This window comes from Parastagonospora nodorum, assembly GCF_000146915.1.
Source record: "Parastagonospora nodorum SN15 chromosome Unknown scaffold_15, whole genome shotgun sequence".
NCBI lineage: Eukaryota > Fungi > Ascomycota > Dothideomycetes > Pleosporales > Phaeosphaeriaceae > Parastagonospora > Parastagonospora nodorum.
Genome location: NW_001884563.1, coordinates 626,536 through 650,635, shown reverse-complemented (window position 1 = coordinate 650,635; position 24,100 = coordinate 626,536). Strand labels below are relative to the sequence as shown.

General features: G+C 53.8%; 10 protein-coding genes across 10 annotated transcripts; 5 read left to right on the top strand and 5 right to left on the bottom strand.

The window, feature by feature from the left end:
- Positions 1-1,783: 1,783 nt before the first annotated feature.
- SNOG_09733 (hypothetical protein) lies at positions 1,784-3,342 on the top strand (the record flags this gene model as incomplete). The annotated part of the gene is made up of 4 exons (XM_001799967.1): positions 1,784-2,187; positions 2,218-2,311; positions 2,856-2,964; positions 3,017-3,342. 4 exons carry the CDS (start codon positions 1,784-1,786, stop codon positions 3,340-3,342), a joined length of 933 nt encoding a protein of 310 aa, XP_001800019.1.
- SNOG_20107 (hypothetical protein) lies at positions 2,048-2,713 on the bottom strand (the record flags this gene model as incomplete). The annotated part of the gene is made up of 2 exons (XM_001799968.1): positions 2,048-2,148; positions 2,572-2,713. 2 exons carry the CDS (start codon positions 2,711-2,713, stop codon positions 2,048-2,050), a joined length of 243 nt encoding a protein of 80 aa, XP_001800020.1.
- Positions 3,343-4,001: 659 nt separating the features above from the next.
- SNOG_09732 (hypothetical protein) lies at positions 4,002-5,592 on the top strand (the record flags this gene model as incomplete). Its single annotated transcript, XM_001799966.1, has 2 exons — positions 4,002-4,305; positions 4,357-5,592. The coding sequence occupies 2 exons, from the start codon at positions 4,002-4,004 to the stop codon at positions 5,523-5,525; spliced, it is 1,473 nt and encodes a 490-aa protein (XP_001800018.1). The 3' UTR covers positions 5,526-5,592.
- A 301-nt stretch (positions 5,593-5,893) lies between these two features.
- On the bottom strand, positions 5,894-6,567 carry SNOG_09731 (hypothetical protein; the record flags this gene model as incomplete). The annotated part of the gene is made up of 2 exons (XM_001799965.1): positions 5,894-5,963; positions 5,996-6,567. The coding sequence occupies 2 exons, from the start codon at positions 6,565-6,567 to the stop codon at positions 5,894-5,896; spliced, it is 642 nt and encodes a 213-aa protein (XP_001800017.1).
- Positions 6,568-7,472: 905 nt separating this feature from the next.
- Positions 7,473-8,861, bottom strand: SNOG_09730 (hypothetical protein; the record flags this gene model as incomplete). Its single annotated transcript, XM_001799964.1, has 1 exon — positions 7,473-8,861. One exon carries the CDS (start codon positions 8,859-8,861, stop codon positions 7,473-7,475), a length of 1,389 nt encoding a protein of 462 aa, XP_001800016.1.
- Positions 8,862-10,514: 1,653 nt separating this feature from the next.
- On the bottom strand, positions 10,515-11,687 carry SNOG_09729 (hypothetical protein; the record flags this gene model as incomplete). Its single annotated transcript, XM_001799963.1, has 1 exon — positions 10,515-11,687. The coding sequence occupies one exon, from the start codon at positions 11,685-11,687 to the stop codon at positions 10,515-10,517; it is 1,173 nt and encodes a 390-aa protein (XP_001800015.1).
- Positions 11,688-13,193: 1,506 nt separating this feature from the next.
- On the top strand, positions 13,194-17,534 carry SNOG_09728 (hypothetical protein; the record flags this gene model as incomplete). Its single annotated transcript, XM_001799962.1, is given in 2 exon segments — positions 13,194-16,143; positions 16,159-17,534. The coding sequence occupies 2 exon segments, from the start codon at positions 13,194-13,196 to the stop codon at positions 17,532-17,534; spliced, it is 4,326 nt and encodes a 1,441-aa protein (XP_001800014.1).
- Positions 17,535-18,492: 958 nt separating this feature from the next.
- SNOG_09727 (hypothetical protein) lies at positions 18,493-19,171 on the bottom strand (the record flags this gene model as incomplete). The annotated part of the gene is made up of 2 exons (XM_001799961.1): positions 18,493-18,964; positions 19,050-19,171. The coding sequence occupies 2 exons, from the start codon at positions 19,169-19,171 to the stop codon at positions 18,493-18,495; spliced, it is 594 nt and encodes a 197-aa protein (XP_001800013.1).
- A 282-nt stretch (positions 19,172-19,453) lies between these two features.
- SNOG_09726 (hypothetical protein) lies at positions 19,454-21,085 on the top strand (the record flags this gene model as incomplete). The annotated part of the gene is made up of 1 exon (XM_001799960.1): positions 19,454-21,085. One exon carries the CDS (start codon positions 19,454-19,456, stop codon positions 21,083-21,085), a length of 1,632 nt encoding a protein of 543 aa, XP_001800012.1.
- Positions 21,086-21,719: 634 nt separating this feature from the next.
- On the top strand, positions 21,720-23,414 carry SNOG_09725 (hypothetical protein; the record flags this gene model as incomplete). Its single annotated transcript, XM_001799959.1, has 1 exon — positions 21,720-23,414. One exon carries the CDS (start codon positions 21,720-21,722, stop codon positions 23,412-23,414), a length of 1,695 nt encoding a protein of 564 aa, XP_001800011.1.
- Between the last annotated feature and the right edge of the window lie 686 nt (positions 23,415-24,100).

Genomic DNA, 24,100 nt, shown 5'->3' with positions numbered 1-24,100 from the left:
GGGCTGGTGAATACGTCAGAATAGCCAACCAAGATGTTGCCGCTGCCAACCTCTCCAGCACCTCAACAGCCAGCAGGCAGTATTAGCGGCGGGGTCACTTCCTTCGAGTGCCGCGATGACACGACGAGAGACGCACAGTTCGGCTGCGGTGTCTTCTGCGGTGTTCATCCATCTGCTGTACGCGACATGCGTCGTTCAATATGCACCGCCCTGTCTGCTTACGCCTGCCGTTGCCAGATGCAGAAACCAAAGCCTTGGCTTTCTCGCCTGTGGTGATGCAGCCGCGAAGGATGCTGGCCCACCCGTTGGGAGCTCCATTATTCATTTGCCCTATCTATCGAAACCTGTCTGCCTTGATCGTGCCAAATGGCATCCTGCACCGCGTTCTCTCTGACGTCGCAGTGCTGTTCAAACGTCGTTTCACAATTGTGTTTGTAAAGACCATCGCGTCTTCTACTTGGGGCCCTAGTCCCTCCACCCCCCATCGTTGCTATTCCTAGCAAGTCCGTCGTCAGCCTTCGCGCCTTCCCAACACGAAGTGCCTGTCCGCCGGTCTTCGTTTAAGGCTTCGCATCTTGCCACTGGTCCTCCACCCCTCTCGTCGGTGCCATTGTGCAGGGTCACTCGCAATCTTCCTTTTGTCACTCTTGCGCCCAGCATGTCGGCCCTGCGCGACACCGAGTACAACCTTCCGATCGTGAAACGCGTCACGGCCGATCGACATCAGACCCGGGTCGTGAAACAATGTGCAGCAGCCCTACCTGCTCCTAGCATCCATGGCCATATTCTCTCGTAGATCCATATCCAAAGCACAATCTCCCTTTATTGTCGTCGATTTTGCCGAAGCAGATTGGACTCTCGCGTACCATCCCTCAGGATCAAAATCCCATCTCACCCTGTCACTCCTTTCTGCCTTCCTTTCCTTGTACAGGTCCGCCCCTTACTTGATCGCACAAACATGTTCCCGAATTCCGGGCATTATGTTGTGCAGGCCTTCCCGTTGAGCCGCATTTGACGACCTGCATCAACTCAGGCTCGTGTCATACACAATTCGTGACTACGACCGTCTAGTCTACATATACAATCACACTCACCAGCAGATCAACTTCAAATCATTGTTATCGAATAATTACGCTCATAGCAGCGTGCGCCCGTTCATTACTAGAGATTCACAGCGTCGTCACAAAACACTTCGCATCTAATGATGTGCATCTGATGGTTATGTGAAAACACGACATGAGTGCACGGCATTTGCTATTCTACATTCCAACCAGGACCAGCTACACGACCATATCACATATGTGGCTTCTTGATACCTCGCACTGCTGCATTTTTAAGCCCTGCCACCTTCTTCTTGGGATTTCTGGTTGAACGGCCAGTGCTTCAATAGCCTTTCAGATGACCGTGGGATGTACAACCTTGAGAACACCAGTTGGATTGTTCGAGTCTCGAACGCACTAATTGTCGATGAGACAGGAAGTGCTGGAGCAGAATCTGGTTCGACATTAGACTAGAGCTGTCCAGCCAAATTCCGCCCAGTCGGTCAAATCCAAATAGTCGAGCATCAAAAGCGTAGTCTCCCAACACTAGCATCTCACGTAAGAATCATTAGTGTCTCAGTGACGATCTCCGAACCAAAGCACAACCACGCGCCCGCCAAGTAGTGCCATCTGCGGGGAAAGGAATGCTACACAAACGCCCCCTCTGATCCCTAGCCAGAATACCAAACAATACCACAACCTTGGACACACTACACCGCGTCCTCTCCTTCCACCAAGCAAAAATGTCCAACAAGCCGCTACCCCCCAAACCCAGGAAGGACTCGACGCAGCAATCACCACCGCCCAAATACGCACTACCCCATGCCGTCCCTTGCACCAAAACTCCGAGTCGATCCATCAACCTCTCAAATCTCCCTACAGAAATCCTCTTCCAAATAACATCCCACCTCCGCCCCCCTGCTCCTGCACCACTCCTCCCCTCCCGCTTCGACGGCCCCGAACGCATCGCCTACGTGCGCTCCGCCTGCCCGCTCGTCGCGCTCGCACTAACCTTCCGGCGCCTGACGCCCATCGCGCAGGAAGCCCTCTTGCATACCATCGTGCTGGGCGGCTTTGATGGCCTGCCTGCTCTTGTCGCGCTGTTGCGCTTTCTCATGCTCCGCCCGGATATGCGCGTGCATGTCAAGTATTTACGCCTAGGCTTACCTCCCGAGAGATGTTTGTACTTCAAGAGTGAGAGGGATAGGAGGGGGGAGAGGATTAGTGCGCGGGTATTTGGGAGTGTGCCGGGGGAATTGTGGGATGGGGTTGTGCGTGTTGTTGAGCGGGCGGGGGTGGGTGCAAATGTAAAAGACGTATGGATGGAGGAATTGAGGGCGAATTTTGCGCGGCCGATGTGTGGGGGTGCTTGTTGTTTTGCTGGATGTTGAGGGCCTTTCGGTAGGGCATAGTTTGGGAATGACGAGGAGGGAGAGTGTGCTTAGGGAGATGTTTGGGTGTGGGAGGGTGCGTGGGGAGGTGGATTTGAGGGGAGTGAAGGGGTTGAAGGGGTTGGAAGGGGGAAGAGGACTGGTATTGCCGGCATTGGTGGATGGGAAGTCGAAGGATGGTTGGTGGTGAGATGGTCGTGTTGGGTCAGTGCGGTTGATGGATTTGACGTTGATGTTTGTTGAGATTGATTTTGATGATGTGAGGTTGACCGTGGCATCCATGTTAGGTTGTTTCATTGATGCGTACAGACGATTTGTACGAAACAACATCATTTCCCGAACTGGATACAACGTCAGTTGGTCCTTAAAAGACTCTTGATCGTGGACATGTTCAGAGCCAAATTTCGACAGCCGATCTCTCAAGATGTTCAAGCTCCTGACCCTTTTGACGTTTTGCACGGCAGTCATCGCGACCTTGGACCCGGCGACGTCCAATTCGAAAGGCAAAGCTCCGTCTGCTCCAGCATGTTCACGTACGTCATTTTCATCTCTTTAGTCCTCCTGCCATTAGCTGACAGTTTGCAGCCGTGAAAGTCAGCAAGGCAATTCAAGCCGCAGAATGCAGCCACAACACGCGCACCAAAGCCCAAACTTTTGCCGTGTTCAAGCAGGATCATCAGTACGACAAGAACCACGGCGCTCCGTATGGGACATGTGAGGCGTACAACTGCGCACCGGGATCGAAAATGACAACAAGCACGGATTCTTGGACGTTCTTCTGGGCGGCTGCAGGCGTGAAGGGAAATCAGAGTGGCGAAGGTGCAGGGTGCATCAAAAGTCCCAAGGACGGAACCTGTGGATGTGAGAACTCTGATGGAACGTTTGTGTATGGTGGGAAGGATTGCAAGTAGTCTAGCTGCATCCGGACAAGATCCCAGAAACAGGAGTCGGATAGCGACTTCCAACACAACACACACCTCCGAACATGAACAAGTCTTGAGCCGCGATTCTCCAGCGCCACAGTAGAAGCAAACCTCTTTGCTGCCTAGCCGCTCCGTCCCCAAGGTTGCGTTCTACACGCTAGCCAAGATCATCGAACGCCCGAAGAACAACACAAGCCCCTTTCCCTCTCCGCTCCCAAGCACTGTGTTTCCACTGTGATGATACCCAGAACCAATGACAATATCCCAGTACGGAGGAGCACAAGTCACGTCCATTGAACGTTCACTTGGCACCAACTTCTAGTATGCTGATCCCGGTCGTGTCAAGTACCAAGCCATTCGACAAGTCGGAACTCGGAACGCAGATTCGCTTGCAACCTTCTTGAAGTGACGAGGTTGCCAACGTTGCCAATATCCCAAGCACGAATTCAGGTATCCAGGTCGAGGCGAGGTCGCTGATAGCGGCGCCTTTCACTAATGAGATGAGGAGCGTTATCATGTTGTTGGGCACGGCGTATGCTGTGGCTTGGAATTGGAGGTATAAGACGCCCTGAGGCACGCCAGGAACCTGGTTCAGTTGATCCGGTTCCACTTTGCAGCGTTTATCTCGTCTAGTATTTCTGTTCATCATGGGCGAAATTGAAGAGGTTAGGGAGACTCAGAGGCCGAGGGATGGGTCCACGAGCTCTCCTTCTTCCAGCGACAAGACTGACATTCCTGCTGGACCTGGCATGCACGTTGCTCAACCAGAGAAGAAGACGTTCTGGCAACGTGTTAAGGAGCCTGGTTCGGTATGGCAAATCATCTTTGCAGCGCTGCTGGCCATCGCTATTGGCCTCATCGTCACCACGCAAGTTGAAAACATCCATCCGGCTGCCATCGCCATCACTGCTATTCCAGGAACACTATGGCTTCGCGCGCTCAGAGCTGTCGGTACGTTTATTCTCAAATTCTCTTGCACGTTTGTAATACTAACATGATCAGTCCTCCCAATGATTGTGACGGCCATGATCATGGCCATTCAACGCCTCCGCGCCATGACCCAAGGCGGCGGCAAAGCCGGGAAACTCGCTCGCTGGACCATTGGCTACTATGTCATCACCACCATCATTGCTGTCGCGCATTCTTGCATCCTGGTTGGCCTCGTCTGGTCCAAGCTCATGCAGACAGTCAGCGGCGACCAACTCGAAGTTGCCGAGGACGACCAAGAAACCATTGATGAACGAAAAGACGTGGCCATCCACGCTGTCGTCGTGGACATGTTCAACTCGCTCGTTCCACAGAACATCGTCGATGCCTTGGCGACAGACAGCTTGCTCGCTGTCCTCGTCACAGCCGTTGTCATCGGTTATGTCATCAAGCCCGGCGGTGCACTCATGCGCGCCGTCGAGGAAGTCGAGGTGATGATTATGCGCATCATCACCGTGTTGATCTACCTCGCGCCCATCGGTGTCTTCTTCCTCATCATGCCCAACCTCTTCCGTCTTGACATTGCAGAGATTGGACTGAATCTGGGCGTCCTGATCGGCGGAACGCTCGTTGGCATGGTGTTGCACCTGTTCATCATCATACCTATCATTTTCTTCTGTATCACCCGACGGAACCCGTACACGCTTTGGATGAGGTGCTCGCCAGCGTGGATTACTGCTTGGGGAACTGCGTCGTCGGCGGCTACGCTGCCCGTCACTATTCGGTGTGTTTTAGAACAAGGAGTACCGGTTACAGTAACTAAGTTTGCTGTTCCCTTGGGCTGCCTTATCAACATGGATGGGACGGCCATCTACTTCCCCATCGTCGTCGTCTTCCTTGCAGCTACACAAGGCATCACACTCAATGCAGCCGACTACATTGTCGTTGTCCTGCTGTCCACACTTGCTTCGATCGGCACGACGCCCATCCCCAGCTCCAGTCTTGTTCTCACAGTCATGATTGCCAGCAGTGTCGGCATCCCGATTACGGGTATGTATGCTGTTGTTGTGGCTATCGATTGGTTCCTCGACCGCTTCAGGACGGCGGTGAATGTCAGTTGCGACACTTTTGCAGCGGTTATTGTAACGAAGATCACGGGGATTAGAGATGAGGAGGGTGAGGCGGAGGCTTATACTGAGGAGCTTAACAACGGCCCGCAGCTGAGGGACGATGTCAAGGTGTAGAGGCTTACGATCACATGTTTTACATTTAGTAAGCGACCGGTATTCAAAACGTGACATTTTACTCTTGAGAGGGAATTTGTTGAGTATCTACTCGTGAGGTTTAACTTCATGGATCCACTGATCACCTCTAACCACACAAAGACTTCGTCATGAAGTCAATCAATCTCGGAACGCTCTGGCGCGTGTCATCATACAAGTCAACATGCCCCTTCCCCTCAATCACAAACAGTTCCTTCGGCTCCTCAGCGCGCTCCATAGCCACCCTACTGTAAACCCCGGTAGCCGCATACCCCGTCCCCTTCTCCGCCTCACTCCCAATAATCATCAACAGCGGCCTCGGCGCAATCCAATCAATAAACGCAAACGAATCATAAGTCGCCAACGTATCCAAACTCCTCACCATTTGTAAATTCGTACATCGAGGATGCCGCCCCCGGTCTGTCCTGTAGTACTCCTGGCCCCCCACAAACGTATCCATGATATTGACCGTCATCGGCTGGCTGCCTTTCGCTTCAGCGATGCGGTCTTTCCCCGCATATACGAGGCTCTGATGAAGCATCTCTCGATCGACCGCGCCAGAGCGGTCTTTCATACTGTTGCGCGTCATTGCTCCAATGCATACTCCACACACAGTCGCCACGGCCTTGATGCGCAGGTCCGTTTGCGCCGCAAATATCGAGTATCCGCCTGAAGCACATATCCCCAAAACACCAATGCGCTCGGGATCGACCTCGCCATCCAGAGTGGACAGAAACGTCACGGCGCTCCTGAAGTCCTCGACGCGTTGGTACGGGTCTTCGAGGTAGCGCGGTTCGCCGCCGCTCTCGCCTTGATGCGCGGCGTCAAAGGCAAGAGTTACGAAGCCGTTTTCGGCAAGGGAGCGGGCGTAGAGGCCAGATGCTTGTTCCTTGACGCCTGTGCCAGGATGGCCGACGATGATGGATGCTTTTCTGCGGTTTGGGGCGGTTGGGGATGGGAGGTACACATCTCCGGCGATGGAGATGCCGCGGCTAGAGAAATGGACTTTACGGACTTTAGACATTGAGGGTGGTGGGTGAAGGAGGGATGCTTGTAGTCGGGCGTGAGTGATGAGGTAAGAGATGGAGGAAGTGTTACTGCTTCTGATGATATTCTTCGAATTCAAAGCAACGCAGACCATACGTACTTATACAATTATACAATCTTATGGAGATAAGAGTCTTGCCCTTGAGGCCGTTTCGGCTGTAGGATGATCGGGCCTTCGAGACCTTAGTGTGGTTTTCGGACGAATTTGGGTATCCCTAAAATCTTTAACTTTTCCGAGACCGCAGAGTCCCCCGCCCTGAGCATTTGATGTCCTGGTAGTCTCTTATACGTACCGTATTATCTGACGTTGAATACCCATGGGCTAGTATAAGCGATCTTACCACAACAACCCCCTAGACCTTGAAGGCATCCATAGCAACGTTTCGGGTTTCGCTAATAGTCTAAAACCTGACTGCTAACTACCTCTAGCCTTGACCCAAAGTCTTCAACGTCAGATAATACGGTTCCCTTGTTGTGTGCGGAATGACCACGTGCATATACGTAGAACGAGACTGTCATCCTCCTAACCTTCCACTTTCATGACGTCTTGAACTTACACTGTGAAACGAGAGATTCAATACCGACTTTTCCTGCAAATATAACTCACTAGTCATATGACAGTCGACCCTGAATGTAATGAATGTCTCTTTACATCGTTCGTACTCCATCAATACGTCTAAGCTATACCAAGTTTATGTACCAACGACGACACATGCCTCTTATGTAAAACCCACAGGCTCCAACCCTCACACCAAACATAATCCAAACAAGATATACCGAAGAAAACAAACTCCAACACCACGCTTAGCATCCGCCCCAGCACACCCCAGCGCCGAAGCTGCCCGCGCAAAATCCAAGCAGAACTGCCCCTTGCCCTCCAGTCTACGAATCAAACACTGCCCCATACGCCGCACCCCCATGCCCCTTAACCTCCGCCACAACCTGGTTCGTAACCTTCTTATTGCTCACCACCATGACCGCCTCGATATTCTCCTTCTCCGCCAAATCGCGTGCTTCAAACGCCATATCCGGGCGACCGGTTCTCGAGTCGAAAATGCGCGGCGCAGGATCAACCGCGCGGATCATGTCTTGGACGAATTCCCAGTGCGGCGCGTTGGGGTCGTAGACGCACCACATGACTCTCACAACACGTCCTTGGGATCGCATGCGCGCGATGGCGGGCGAGGAGAGGAGCGAGAGCATGGGGCCGATGCCTGCGCCGGTGGCGACGAGGAGCAGCGAGTTGAAGACGGGGCAGAAAGCGAGGAAATTCGCAGCCGGGGGGTTGCGGATCCAGATTGTCGAGGGCGGGGCGGAGATGATGCGCTTTGTCCAGTCGCCGGCGGCGGAGATGATGATGTGTGCGGAGAGGCCGTCGGGGCTGGGGATGGTGGCAAAGGCGTGCCATTCAATGACGGGGGAGAGGCTGAAGCGGCATGTCGATGTGTAGGGCATGTTGGTGAAGGGAAATGTGAGTTTGACTTCGCGGCTGGAAATGGATTGGGCGGTGATGGCGACGCGGCGGATGCGAAGCCACGGGAGGATGATTACCAGGGTTGCGGCTGTGAGGAGCCAGATGGACTTGCTTTTGTACAAGGGGGTATGGCTGGGTTCGATTATGGTGGTGATGCCGGCATTGATCCAAAGGACAGCCAGCGATAGCCAGCCACCAAAGCGATGGATGCGCTCGAATTGATTGTGTATCTTCTCCCGGAGGTGTGGTATGGCTGTAAGGCACATCGCAGCGATGAAGACGAGGAACACGTAGCATGTAATGATATCTGCCCAATGCCAGTTTGTCATTCCTCCGTACTGCGCCGCCGTGATACAGCTACGTGTATTGGCGTACACAAAGACGCAGTACCAGAGCAACGCCGATACTGCACAGCCAATGTGTATGCCGCCATAGTGATGGAAGTCCGCGATGACTTTGCGTAGTCCCAATGGTGTGCTCGAAGGTATGCGCGCAATGAGGCCGAAGCTCAGGTTGATAAGATCCTCCTGTCGAACGAGGATGGAGATGAGGAGATTGGCAGCGGTTGCAACGAGGACATTAGGTCGAGGAAGTTCGAGCTTAATCAACAGACCCAGTATGAGTGCGTTAATGACCAACGTGATGGCGACAAGGACACGGTAGGCAGTGAGCCAATGGAGACGCCATCGTTGGAGACGGCTCGCCCTGACCCCTGACTCCACGGAGCGGCCCGATGCTTGGTTCTGTGCCTCAGTGTCCTCCTTGTATGTGGCAATTGCCGACTTCTCGGTTGACATTACGAGTATCGCTCCTTTGTCCTGCTCCGACGAGATGGTCGTGAGCCCCAGCCTGAAAGCATTGCTAGAGTACGCAATGGCTTTTTCACCGCTCGGAGACTGATTTGAGTCTGCTCTTAATCTCTTCTGACCCATGTCTAAGTCATTGGGAGAGGGATTTCCCAATGGAGTGTTCCCCGAGCCATCCTCCACAAATGAGGCTAGCGTCTCTTGGGAGACCTCTGGAGATTTGGTGGATTCGAGTGTCTGTGTCATTGGATACTTCGAGTTGCGGGGGTGAGGTTGAGTATCCCTCGTGTTGTGGGGTCGTTCATCATTGTTGGGAAACTGTGAACATTTACCTTGGGTAGAGCGAGCTACACTGTATGGGAGCAAGTGACGTAGGGAGCCCATGATTGTCCATGAACGAGGCTGTGAAAGTATCTCCAATGGCGTCATCTCGGTTGAGAATTTGCGGACGAACAGGATGCGATGCAAAGGTGAAAGTTTGACCTATCTCTGCGGCTTTTATGCATTGTGTTCTCACCCATCACAGAGTCGACAGCAAACACCCTAGGCCGGACAATGTTCCACGTTCGGCCAGAGCTAAAATGGTACTCGAAGTGGGCACTTGGATTCGACAGCTGCATGAATGGATACTTCGATCTTCGCTTGAGCCCGGGATATCAGGAAAGTATACCGCAGCCCCAGTGGTGCACTCCGGGTCCCGGGTAATCCATTCCACTCTTCTATCTTGATCTCCCGTTGTCAAAATAGAGCCACGCACATCGAGGATTAGCCAATGGGTACAGCTAGATTGATTCGACAATGCGAGGCTGGAGTCAACTGGGGCTGAAAGGATGAGCGGCGCTTACCGTGCCGCAACGATAGCACGGCTATATCGGGCATACCACGCCACACAGCCGCAGCTCGGCTTATCCAAGACCTTTGCGTCGATGCGTTTGCTGGGTTGATTCTCATCTAAAGCGGCTAAAGAGGCCCTCTTCCAACGGAAGAAAGGCGTTCACATTGTTTGAAGACGTCGGCGGTAGACCAGCCAAGAGTCATGTGTGAATTGAAGTCTGTCCTGGTTAGCGTCAGCTGCAGCAGGGAAACCCGCCTCAACAAATCCACTCGATTGAATTCCTAGCATTAGTGCTTCTGCCATCCTTCCTGTCAGAAGAGGCAGGCCGTGAGATTGTAATCAAGAAAGATGCATCGCGCTGTGCTTGGCCGCATAAGCGCTGCGCAAAAGCATGCACTGATTCAGGTGCAGCAAAGCCTTCGTTAAACGCCATGTAGGTACATCAGAAGAGGAAATAGATGCACGAATGGCGTGTTGTTGAACGAGATGCAGCTGTCGGAGTGTAGAAGGCGGTGAAGTTGTATACTCCAAGTTCAGCTGTCATCCAAGGTGCATGATGCAGAGTTCCATCAAAGGTTGTTCACATGGGTGATGGCGGACACGCTGTCATGTAAAGGATGCGATCTAATGTGGTAAGAGTTCTTTACCATTCCTAAAAGACAAAGTTCCGCGAACTTAATCAAGTGCTCTAGACGCTTTAAAAAGTGGGATACTCCAAAAATCGTGTAGATCCTCTCAGTGCAGATGAACTGTCCCGGGGGAATGGGTACGGGACGGAGACGTGACTCGAGACCTTGGCACATCTGGTATCAGAGACTCGTAAGAAAGTACAAAATCTCCTCGACAACCCTCTGAGGCTGCTCCTGTTGTGGCCAATGCCCAGCGCCATCGATCAACTTGACACCTCTGAAATCTGAGCATGACTTGGGAAAATCTTCGAAGGCTCCAGGTTGTTGATAATTGCCCCAATCCTGCTTTCCGGAGATGAAGGTACCCGGGCACTCGATTTTTTTCCCAGCGAACAACTCGACGTCTTTCATCTTGGAAGGGTCTGTGGTCGTCCGGTAGAAATTCAGACCGCCCTGGAAGCCAGTCCTCGACCACTCTTGCACGTATACGTCGAGGTCTTCATCTGACATCCATCGCTTCGTTGCAGATGCATCCTCAGAAGCCATCATCTCGAATATCGTCTCTGGCATTGATTTGTCGCGGGGCATGATGTAGTAGTAGGGCATGTTTGCGAGCTCCTCTGCGCTCCACGCTTTTAGTGGGTAAGGATTGTTGGCCTTCCAGTCTGCAGATTTGACGTGAAGATAGCCCCGAAGAAAGTCATGAAGACCTTGCGCTGGAGTTGACCAATCCCGTGCAGCATTTTTCGTGCTGTTGTAATACTTATAATGCTTCCTGGGTGTTCCAAGCTTCGCGAGTTCTGCTTGAATATCGATTGGCTGTGCTGGGTGTTCTCCTTTACCATGTGCTAGATTGAACGGTAGCTCTGGAGGCGCCTTGAAAGGATGGCTCATCATGACGACGCTCCTGAATAAATCTGGGCGCATGAGCGCGCATCTGCTTGCGGTGACTGCTCCAAAGTCATGGCCTACAATGCATGCGACTTTCCGGTAACCCAATGCAAATACCAGCGCAACAACGTCGCGCACAATGCTCGTCAGTGTGAATTGGGACATGTCAGTCTCGCCGAATGGCGAAGTGTCCCAGCCGGTGGTTCGACCATAGCCTCGTTGATCAAAGGCGACAACGTAGTAGCCTGATTCAGCAAGCGCAGGCATGACCTTCCTCCAGGAGAAGGCCAACTCCGGATAGCCGTGGCAGAGAATCAGAAGAGGTTTGTCGCGCTGCGGCGTGTAACCAGACTCTAATATGTGGAAAGTGAGGCCATTGGATGGACAGTGGACGTAGTTTTCGGTGACGCCCTCAGGTAGCGGCAAAGGCGGTAGAGCTTCGCATTCTTTGGAACTTGCCATGTTGTAGGGCTCTCTGCTGGTTGTTGTGCAAATCAGATGAAGTAGCTGTGACGGGCTTGCTAGTAGCGATGATACATGTCATCCGTCCTGCGGAGTCACAATCCGGAAACATTTCCGACATGGCCCAGCACGATGCGAGATCGCCAAGACTCTGGAAACGATGCAGTTCTCAGCCAGGGTCAGTAAGTGCCCACGAGGTGGTCGAGGTTCACTGTTGCTTCGGACGGCGTCACATGACCAATATTCGAGAGAGGGCTTGAGTGGTTCATGGATTCGTGCATTGATCCATGAGAGCATCACCCGAAATTGGGACTACGTCATAGCGGAAGACGCGAAGTCGCTAGACTGCTGCTAAGTCAGGGTGGGACCGATTCGTAGTTTGGAGTCGCCGAATGCAAATCAGGGTCTTTGTGTCTTTGTGCACGAAGAGCTGGAGCTGGAGCTGGAGTCGTGAAGCCGTGCGGCCACGTTCCACGGTTCAGAGTCTCGTAGCTGCTGCACGGTAGACTGACGTGTCGCCGATATTGGATGATGAGTGAAAGGTTGTTCCAGGCTGTTTCGCGAAGGTGTTTAGTTTCCCAGCGAGAGCTCGAAACACTCCTCCCTGGTCAACAGGCAGCCATATCCTCGTGTCGCCATGGAACACATGGACTCGAAGGCGCGCTTTTCTCGATGCGACTTGGGACGTGTTTGACCTTGGTTCTGCGAGTGTCGCAAGTGCACGACGAGTGGCTTCAGGCCCACGGACGTGCCTCTAGGCTTTGCGGCGCTTGTTCGGCCAGGCTGCGCACCGATGCGCCTAACCACTGCGACGGCGCGGAATATGCTTATGACGATCTTTATTCTCCAATGCTTGTCTTGGCCAACAAACATCTAGCTATTGCGTGAGCGCGCATCCTCGTTTTCATTGTCGCGGGCGTCTCTGTTGTACCATTTGCACTTCGAGTGAATCTCCAATCCCTGTCTTACTACCTTCTCTGGTCTTCACCACCCCCAGCACCCTTGTTCCCAGCACTTCCGCTCCGGCACTGACATCATCAACCCCTGCGATATTGCCAGCACACCTCACCAAGCTTTTGCGAGATGCCGTAATAGTCGCAAGACGCATACATAATACTTAATCCAGCATGTTTAGCAAACGGAGAAGGGCGGCCTCCAATCCGGTATGTCCATGTTGAGACCCGCGCGCAACCGCTCTATCGCGCCGATAGGAGGCTTACTGTGACGCGCTGCTAACAAGACATTTTATTGCAGCCTCAGCGAACTACTACAAGCGCGTCGGCTTCTCTCGCAGCATCGCAGGCGTTTCTCAGAGATCGCGAGTCGAATCCGAATCTCTCCAACGCCGCGGCCGCTGCAGCCCTGCGGACCCATGTCACCACACCTCCACCCGTAGGCGACACAGTGACGAAGCGCATGCTGCGGCGCAACTCTGCATCTTCCAACGGCAGCAGCGCATTGCCACAACGCCCCCGCAGCCTTCACAGACAACCTAGTTCGGGGTCTATGACAGAGCGCACCTTCCGCAGCCCATCTCCAGGACGAAATCCGAGCCCCCCGGACCCGAACGCGCCGCCCGTCCCTTCGCTCCCAAAGAACGTGCCGCAGTCCAGCGTTGTGCACCGACGTGCCTCGAGCCTCGAGCCGCTAAATCGCGGAGGCGGAGCATCGCCTTCGCAGCGAGGAAACGGTCGCGGCGTGAGCCTTGACAGAGGCAGCGGGCCAAGCACCGGCGGACGCGGACAGCGCGCGACGAGCAACCTTGCGCAGGTGGTCGAAGACGAACACGACGCCGCGCAGAGGTCTTCCGTCAACTTCTCGCGCCCCATGTCTCCCGCATCAGCGGCCAAGTCTGGCTGGTTTGGCGGTCCCGTCGTCAACCAGGAGGCTGTCAAGAGAGTGACTTCGACCAACACCCGCCCAAACACCTCATCGGGCGTGGCCAGCGCAGACGTGCGCAGCACACAACAGGCAGTCCAGAATGCAGCGACGCGCCCAGTCAGCACCCACCAGGTGTCGCGGAGTGTCCAAGGCTCGCGACTCTCAGGCGGCAGCATGCGAGCGAAGCCCTCTGGAATCGCTGTGGAGTCTAGGTCATTCTTGCAGCCAGCACAGAGACAGCCGGGACCCGTCGATCCAAAATCTCCCGATGCCGTCTTTGACCCGTCCACGCGCACCTTTGTGCACAAAAAAGATGCCATGGCGCGTCATCGCGAGCTGCACGAAGAGCCCGAGCAGCCTCCACAGCACTATGTCGCGCAGCATTTGGAGGAGCACTATTCTCCTCGCGCACCTCAGCCGCTGCCACGAACCCCAAGCCCAGTCGGCCGGCCAGCACAGCGCGACGAGTCGCCCGCGGTGCAGAGAAGGGAAGAGATTGCTCTACCTCGACTAGATACCACTGCACCACCAACTCGAGGACCAAATGATCCCCCAACTGGCATTCCTGCACATGTGCCAGAGTCGGCCGCGAGTGATGTTGCAACAGAGCAAGCGAACACCGGCCGAAAACTCGACAGCACAGCTCAACCGACACATATTGACGTGATGGTCTCGCCAAAGCGGGCACCGAATCAAGATGGAGCATATCCACGACTGTCAAGTCCGCCTGTTCAAACGACTACTAACACTCTGGTTGGGCAGGGTCGCGGCAGTGTACGCCATGGGCATGACCGAGGACAGAGCCTGAGCCCACCTCGAACCGCACATTTCGCTCCCGTCGCTGTGGAGCTTGCAGGTATCAAGCACCAGCCCCCGCCGCGATCCATCTCGCCTGCGAAATCTGCTCTGAAGTCATCCCCGTCAGTCTCGCGGCGAGGAACATCACCGGTGTCTCAGAATGGCCGTCTGCTTGGCAGAGGAACACCTAGCGAGGTATCTGACACAACATCTGATGCTGGCTCCAGCAAGAAGAGGCGAAGTGTACGAGTGAGTTTCGAGGAAGAAGCAGCAGTGGCTGGTACCTCTGCATACGCCGATACTGCAAGTCCCGCCACTTCTTCGGGCCTTGTTGCATCGAAGTGGAGTCCGAAGTCCGAAAAGGAGAACGAATTTGAAGACTTTATGAAGCCACGCCCCGCTCTTCCCTTGTTTGGCAGCATACGGGACAAGGAGAAACGGCCAGTACAAGACGATGTGCCCGAAAAGGTCACCGAGACGGTATCATCTACGCCCATGTCAGCTTCAGTGGGTTCTGTTGGCGAGCCAGTACAAGCTTCTAGTGACCGCGCGATTGCTGGCATTGTCAAGCACGATGTTGCGCAGAAGCAAACGTCGGGCACCGATCCGCTACCGCCTGAGGTCACAACCGTGGAGGGCAGTGGCTACGTCTCAGATTCGAGCGATGACACTGATAGAAGTACTGCTGCGGAAAAGCATGGGTCGATGGACGACTCGTCACAGATATTGTCTGCTCCTGAGCCAAAGTCACTGACCACAGCTCCCGAAGACAAGGCCTCTACGCCATCCTCGATCAAAGAAAATGTTATCGACGTCCCCGATATCGCACTGCTACCTGCTACGCCTAGCCCATATGAAAAACCCGAGCCCACGTTTCAGCCCTTGGTCATCCCCGGAGGCTGGGATGAAAACGTAGTTGAAGCCGGTCGAGAAAGCGAGGTTGCGCCCACGGCGACTGCGAAAGCAGCACAATCCGCACCAGCCGTTCAGCCTACTCAACACCCTACCAATCTGCACGAGCTTATTGCTCGGGACGAGGAGGACTCGAGTGAGGACGACAACAGCAGCGTTTACAGCGATGCATACGAAGACTTGGATGACGGTGGCTTCGCTAGTATCGATGCTGTTGTCGAGAGCCCGGTCGCCTCCAAGTCCTCAGGTCTGATGTTCTCAAGGTATGCAGACAAGACTACAGCGGATAATTCCGGGTTACGGAACGAGACTGTTGTAGATAAGTCTGAACCAGATGCCACATCTAACCAAGATTGGGACACCACGAAACAACACTGGAGTAGCATCAACGAAGCCCGAAAGCAGCCACAAGCGGAGTCGGCTTCTTCCAAGGCCCATACAAGGCTTCAAGCTGTCGTTGCTCCCATCAAACAAGAGCAACCCAAAGCACAGCGCAATGTTGGACCACAGTCTGCCCGTACACAGGGCAAGCCATCAGCAGCACAGTCACAGACCCCCCAATCCTCTCCGAAACCTCTCAAGTCAGCCTTGAAAAAGGCTGCCGTGCCACAGCCAGCTGTACCAGCGCAAACCCAGCCACACATACGGAAGACAATGCGGGATCAGATGCCAAGGGACGATGGAGCCGCACAGCCTCAGATGAGGACTTCCATGAGAGGTCCGCCTGGAAGGGACGCTCGTTCAGCGGAGCCTCAGATGCGGAAGTCCATGCGCGCAGCGCCACCTGCGGCCCCGCGGGAGCAGACTCAGATAAGGACAAGCATGCGCGGAGCAAGTCCTGTCGGACTGGCAGCATCACGGCATAGTATGCCGCCTACAGGCCAAAAGCCTCCGCGAGCTGCGCTACAGAAGAAGCATATTCCGGCTGGCGCTGTTGCAGCAAAACCTCGACCACAGAGTATGGCCAATGTGCCTATGAAGCAGGCTGCTCCGGTCCCCACATATGACAGTGACTCGGATGCCTCAGCAAGCAGCTTCCAGAGAGCTCGCGGTCGACGCTCAGGGAACCAGAACAATCGCTACACAATGCGTGCTTCAATGCGGCAAGACGCCGCGCCAACAATGAGGGCTGCTGCACCCGCTCCCAAGCAACCGATTCGATCAATCTCGCCTCCTGGGTCTCCCTCTCCGGCTCTAAGAAAGTCCATGCGGCCCTCTTCACCGACGCCAGAACCACCAAAGTCGTCCAGGTTCAGTATCCGCTCGCTCTCCCCCATGGGCAGGTTCAGAAACAGCAAGCCTATTGAAGCCGGACCACCAACATCGACTCCCCCAAGGAAACCATCTGGTTTAAGCAAACAAGTCAAGCAGAAGGCCCCGACTGCCGAGCGCGCAAAACCGGCTTTCAAAAGTCGCTTCGCGGACTCTAGCGATGAGGATGACGACGGTGGACCATCCCGTTTCCAAAGTCGGTTTGCGGACTCAGATGATGATGAGCCAAGCGGTTACACACTGCCCCAAGGACTGACCCCCGTACGAGGCATCCCAAGAAAAGCTGGCGAGGAGGATGGGGACTCCACGGACCTTGAGGAGGAGCTAGATGATGCGCCTATTCCTGTTTCTACTCCGACGAAAGCCACGGTTACCACACCAGCTGCCAATGGTGGTGCAAACGGACAAGGTGCAACCCTAGCGAGCGGCTCCTTGCGCGACAGCAAGCACGCCTCATTGCCCGCTTTCGAGGGAGGCGGCAAATCGAAAGCAAAGCGAGGCTTCTTCGGCCTTGGAAAGAAGAGGACCACTGCTTCCCCAGCTAGCGCACCTCAGTCTACCCGCCAATCCGCGGAGATTCCAGAACCTATCAAGGCAGCTTCTTTCGACATACCCGCCCCTCCCCAGCACCGCAACCGCGACCAAAGCGCTCCCCTTACCCCCATCGACGAGGACAAAGACTTTGGCACTTCGGCGCAGAACTCACCCCAAGTCGGAAGATCTCCCAAGCTGCAACGTCACTCAACTCCCGAATGGCCACTCCCGCGCAACAACATTCCCATCCCACCGATCCCCGAAGATGATATTCGCCCTATGAGCTCAGACGGCATCGCACCGCGCAGACCGCGCTTCGCCCTCCGAACGGCCAGCCAGATGTCAACTGCCACGGCCCCGGACATGGCGGGACGGTCCGTCTCATATGGCAAGACCGGGAAGAAGAAGAAGTTCCAGGGTCTAAGGCGCGCTTTTGGCCTCAAAGACTGAGCTCGCTTGTTTCCTTTTAGCTGATGTGCGATACAGCACTCAGCGCCGTCGGGCTACATCGTCTGCGGATTCAAGCGCTTCTGCCAGTTCGTTTGTTCGCGCGTCTGTTCTTCTGCTGGGGTGTTATCGCCCGAATACGCCTCCTCAAATGTGAGGCACGCTGAGATTGCTACACGACACCTTCCATTTGTCCAGTATTGCCATCATGAGGTGGAAACGGATTGACATATTTCCGTTTGCCAGCTCAGCGTCAGCTTTACAGATGTACATGCACGTTCTTTCCTTTTCTCTCTCCGTCTCTCGTTGGTTGTAAAAGTGATACCACCATTTCCGTCTTCCTCTCTCTCTCTCTTTCTTGCATAGCCTGACATGCCATACATATATACATACCCTCGCTTCTTTTGGTTTATGGCATTTTGTACGATGTGTATGTCTGTTTTACTAGGACGATGTGGAAGAGCGAAGTCATGCAGATGTAGCTTTAATTTATAATGGAGATGGACGTATATGAATTTCTCAGCAATTTTTTGGTGATGGCTGTGATGATGGTGGTTTCGCGTTGACTTGTTGATGTAATAGGTAACTCGTGGGTGGGACTGCATCAGTCGTATGTATAGGTCAATGGGTGGTAAGGAATGCCCTGACGCTTCTTCATCACACATCGAGGTCATATGTCAATGCCGATAGTGGTGGCAGGTCATCCTCGTATCTATCCTTTGTAATTTTAAAAAGCAACCCAAACATTTTGTATACTGTGACATGGCTTCCAAGCCAATGATGTAGCTATCCCAAGTCGTAGCTTGTAAGCATCCGATGTTTGACTGGACTGTGATGTCAGACCTCGATAGAAGGTTTGGTCCTAGAAAGATCCTGCAAAAGCTTCGCAACAGCGGTGCATCCGTAACGCCGGTACGCAACCTCCCATAATGTACAAGTCTAGATATCCTGCTTAGACTGCTCACATCGGCCTCGGCGTTCCCGTCACGGCTGATCTCTCCATCCTGTATACCAACGTGTCCCGGATTCCCAAGATCGGATTCTCAAAGTCCTTCTCTTTTCGCTCGTATAGCTTGAACCCAGCTTTCACCAGTACGTTTTGGCTGCTGACAAGTTCTGGATCTGTAAGAGCTTCTGTGTAGTCCAGAAATTGACCCTCTTTGCCGGAGAAGTGCTCAAAGAAGAGCGGTATGAAGGCACGCAATGCTTCTGTCGCGTAGCCTTTGCCCCAGTAGGACGAGTTGAACATGTAGCCGATCTCGGGGGTACGGACGGCGCCTATGAGGCCGATGACGCGTGGTGATGAGGATTTCGTATCGAGGAGTTCGATTGCAAAATTCCAACTGTTGTCTGAACAATGATAGTTAGCAAGACGCTGCAGCTGGTTGATTGGAATGTAGCTAACCTGTATCAAAACTTCCTTGGATCCATTCCTTCGTCTTTCGGAGGTCATCTGTAGGTAGTAGAGACCTATAGTCGCGTCAATTGGTCGTCATCTGGCTCGACAAAGCTACTCACGTGTGCTTCATCACCTCCGGATCTTTGCGCATCAGGGCAACATCTTCAGCGTCTTCGAGCTTCAGAGGCCGCAGAAGCAGCCTTTCAGTCTTCACAACATATTTCGGATCGACGACAACCATTCTCTGCAGCTACAGCGAGGAAAAGGTAGAGAGAAGCCATGTTGCAGTGCGGTGTGCGTTATTGAAGAGTTAGCCTGGCCTGTGAGCTCGTGCTGTTCAGAGCAGCCTGGGAAAAAGTGACGCTAGCCCGTCTGGACATCGAACACGTCAAACCTCCAACCACAACCATCCGCCTCATCGCATCAACATCCGAGGATCCAATCACCATGGCGACTTGAAGTGATCCACAGACACCATTGGCACCTTGTCTGACCGTCTTTACAAGTTTCAGACAGCCCGGCCATGTCGAACACGATTCTTTCCGCTTCCGCGAAGGGGGCCACCTTTCTTATCCTGCTGCAGGTCGCATCCCGGGCGCTCACTTTTGCGGTCAATCAGATCCTGTTGAGGTTCTTGTCGCCTGAGCTTCTGGGCGTTTCAGCTCAGCTCGAGCTGTTCTCCATCTCTGTGCTCTACTTTGCGCGGGAGAGCTTGCGAGTGGCCCTGCAGCGACAGGCACATGGAACGCAGGCTATTGTCAATCTCTCGTACCTGGCGATCTTCTTTGGTACACCGCTGGCTTACTTATTGGCGCTCTTTTGGCTGCGCTCAGACACGCCGGCTGTTCCGTACTTTGTGGAAGCATTGATCGTGTATTGCCTCGCGACGTTCATTGAACTCCTGTCTGAGCCCGCGTTTTCGGTCGTGCAACAGAAGCTGCTTTACAAGATTCGCGCTTCAGCTGAGAGCACGGCAACGCTGCTTCGCTGCGTCGGAACATGTGGCTCTGCCATTGTCGCTAGTCGAGCTGGCCTCGACATTGGTGTGCTACCTTTCGCCGTTGGCCAATTGGCATACGCTCTATCTTTGCTCGTTGTATACACGTACAATACATGGCCTGTCTCGAAGGCCGATAGGTTCTCATTGTTCCCTGAGAAAACTCCCTCCACAAAAGACAGTCCATCAGTGTTGAACTATTTTTCGACTCCTCTTCTGCGGCTCACGGGATCTCTTACTCTTCAGTCAACACTCAAGTACATCTTGACGCAGGGCGACTCACTTCTCATCACGTCTCTAGCCTCGCTCGCGGACCAAGGGGCATATGCACTCGCGTCCAACTATGGGGGCCTCATTGCGCGTATGCTATTCCAGCCTATTGAAGAAAGTAGTCGCAACATGTTTGCCAAACTATGCGCCGGCTCTGAAGCGAAATCGAACAACAGGGAGAAGGATGACCCCAAGCAAGCCGACGAGGAGAAGCAGAACCTTGCCCAAGCATCCCGAGTGTTGACAACTATCCTCCGTCTGTACGGCATCATCTCTCTGTTTGCCATTACACTGGGGCCAACACTCGCTCCTCTCCTTCTCGGCATCGTAGCAGGCAAGAAATGGTCTGCCACGTCCGCGGCCACAGTTCTATCTACTTACTGCTATTACATCCCATTTTTGGCCATCAATGGAGTGACGGAAGCATTCGTTGCTGCTGTCGCAACTAGCAAAGAGCTCTACGCACAATCTGTCGCAATGGGAGTCTTCTTCGCCTTATTCGCAGGCAGCGCATGGTTCTTCATCGGCCAACTGGAGCTCGGAGGCAGCGGTGTGGTGCTGGCTAACACAGTGAACATGGGTCTGCGCATAATCTGGAACACCTGGTTCGTCAACAAGTTTTTCAACCAAAGGGGATCGAGCTTCAAACTATCGGAGACGTTGCCTTCACTCACTTCGCTCGCCCCGGCTGTTATCGTTCCTACTTTGATGCAGATGCGACCAGGCATTGGTTTCCTCAGAAGATTCGGTGTGTTTGGAGAGCTGGTTAGTATGGGCGCCATCGGAGGCGTATACGTCTTGCATGTGCTCTTCTTCGAGAGACAGTTCCTGATGGACTGTTACCGGATGCTTCGCCCATCACGAGCTCCCGCTGCGCCTCAGACATAATCCACGTAATTGATGTTTTTCAACGCTATATAAAGCTTGACTATGGAGAAGTTTTTGCGGCACAAGAAGCATAGACGATTCAATGTATCTCAATATGCAATACAGGTGCGATGCTACCCGCATTCACGTGCTTTGCACCGTTGATACCGCGGGCTACGATCTTTCCAATTGGAAACGGATAGATTTGCCTGTAGGTATCCACTGGACTTTTCCGTTACTTCCTTCTGCTTCTCACGTCGTTGTCGTTGGCCGTCGGTCTTTGTCTGCCGCCTCACATGGCACCCCGACTTCGGTTCATTGGTCACACCCTGTCTAGCGCAATGACACTCCACCAGACCACAAAACGTCATTCTCTGCATTCTCTCCTCACCATCGATAAATTTGCGCATCACGAGCTACGATTGCGAGTTTCCTGGGGGTAAGAGCAAGAAAACTCTGACGTTCTGGACATTGCTTACGTTTGATTTTGGTCATAGAAACTGTATCGAGTTTTGAGGGGGTAATAGCAACTCGACCTAACCCGCATAGTCACACCATAGTCCTTTTGCGGGTCGTACCGAACTGCAGCCTTTTTCCTTGGCTTTCAATCGGACCGCTTGTGCTGCAAATCCGGAGAATCTGGGGTGCGTGCGACATGGCGGATATGGAGAGGTCGAAGCATTACCATGGCCTCGTGGACATGGGCAGCAATGGCATACGGTTTTCGATAACGGACCTGACGCCGGAGACGCAACGTATATTACCAACGGTCTACTTGGACCGCGCAGCTATATCGCTGTACGATGCGCAGTATGAGAACGGGGAGTTTCAATCCATCCCGGAGACTACAATCAAGCAAGTTATCAAGTCTTTGCTGCGCTTCAAGTCGACGTGCAAAGACTTCAGCGTGCCGGATCAGCAAGTCCGCATCGTGGCTACGGAGGCTACGCGGAAGGCGATCAATACAGAAGACTTTCAAAAGCAGATCAACAGTGCTACGGGCTGGAAAGTAGAGTTGTTGCCCAAAGAGATGGAAGGCCGCATTGGTGCTCTTGGCGCAGCATCCTCGTATGAAAATGTCAAAGGCCTCATGATGGATCTAGGAGGTGGCAGCACTCAGCTCACTTGGATCATCACTGAAGCAGGAGAAGTACGAATGAGTGAAAAGGGCAGCGCAAGCTTACCGTACGGTGCTGCAGCACTATCAAAGAAGCTCGACACCATTAGCGCGAACAGGGGGAGTGAAGCATACGCTCAGCATATCAAGCTCGAGCATGAAGTAGTTGCGGATCTGAAAGCTGCAGTTCAAGCCATTGACATACCGAAAGAGCTTCTCGAGTCTCCTGGGGGTATCCAGCTCTACCTATCGGGAGGTGGCTTCCGCGGCTGGGGCTTCGTTCTCATGAGCGAAAACGCGATCCGACCGTACCCAATTCCTATCATCAATGGGTTCAAGACGACGCAGGACCTGTTCCACGATACTCAGGCTGTACAGGCTGCTGTCCTGAAGGAAGACACCCCTGAGATTTTCCGAGTCTCAGCCCGACGAGCAACCCAGGTCCCAGCCGTCGCCTTCCTCGTCACCTGCCTCGCCCAAGCCCTACCCAGCATCCTCGACGTCTACTTCTGTCAAGGCGGCGTGCGAGAAGGCATGCACTTCGCTGCCATGAGTCCTCAAGCCAGAGCAGAAAGTCCCCTGGTCACCGTAACAAAATCAAATGCCCCAGCATCAACACCACAGCTCGTTTCAACGCTCCTCAAAGCCCTTCAGCCTGCACCATCATCTCCCCAAACACCCATTTTCTCACACACTCTACTCACGGCGTTCGTCCAGGCTATGTACGCTCACATGGCCAACGTCAAAGACCTGCGCGGCGGCGCGGCGCTCCGTAGCACGACGACGGGAATCTTCTCCGCGGCACACGGCCTCAGCCACGAACAGCGCGCTCTGCTCGCCATCCTGCTGTGTGAGCGTTATGGCGGGTACACATCTATCTCGCCCACTGAGCAGGAGTTCTACCGGCGCATGGCCCAGCTCATCCCCGCTGGGATGGAATGGTGGTGTATGTATGCCGGCCGGGTCGCTGCGGTACTCGCTGCGGTGTATCCAGCTGGTACTGTGAGGGAGGAGAGAGTCGGTGTTGGAGCGCAGTGGGTGGCGACGAAGAAGGGGAATGAGAAGCTTTGTGTGGAATTCGGGTTTGGGAAGGGCGTGGATGGGTTGGATGAGGGGCTGGATAGGAGTTTGAGGATGGTGGGCAAGTGTGGGAAGAAGAAGAATTGGGTGGGTGGGAGCGGGTATAAGGTTGAAGTTACGGTGGATGGGAGGGTGTACGGGGAGGAGGAGTAGGTGTTTTGGAGATGTTCAGTTTTGCGGGCATGTCAAAGATTGACAGTATATTTGATGGTTGGTATATGTGATCATATGAAAACTCATCAGTTGAGTCCGTTCAAGCAGAGAAGTTTCTTTGAAAAATCCGTGGTAAGTGAAGACATTGTGCATCGCTCATGCTCGGCCGATCACAAATGTCGACGACCCAGCCAAAGCATCATCCGGTGACCTCTGTGCAATTTCTTTCTGCAACTAATAAGCATCTCAGACCTACGTGGCGAAGATCGTGAGATCCAGACCGATTACGAATGCATCGTGACAAAGTCGGCGGTGTGTTGCAATTTAGACCGACTACGGGCAGCATCGTGACATTTGCAGTTGTGTGTTGCCACCACTAGCTGGCCATTGCTCGGAAGCGCGGAAGGTCACGATGTCACGATGCTACGCCCCAACGACTTATTTCGATACACGAGCAAGTCCACGTGCAACGCCGGAGCCATGCACAGTCATAGAAAAGGCACCCCTGAGACGCCGCCAAGGATCGTGACGCGCGGAGAGGGAAGGTTGGAGCCCCGCAAAGGGTTTTGGACATTGCATCTTCGATGAGCCAATTGCGCGATTATGGACGGGCTGCAGGGCGATTGGTAGGATGGCGGATTTGGATGCATGGAGAAGAAAACTCTGCGGTCCACTGCGGTGTTATT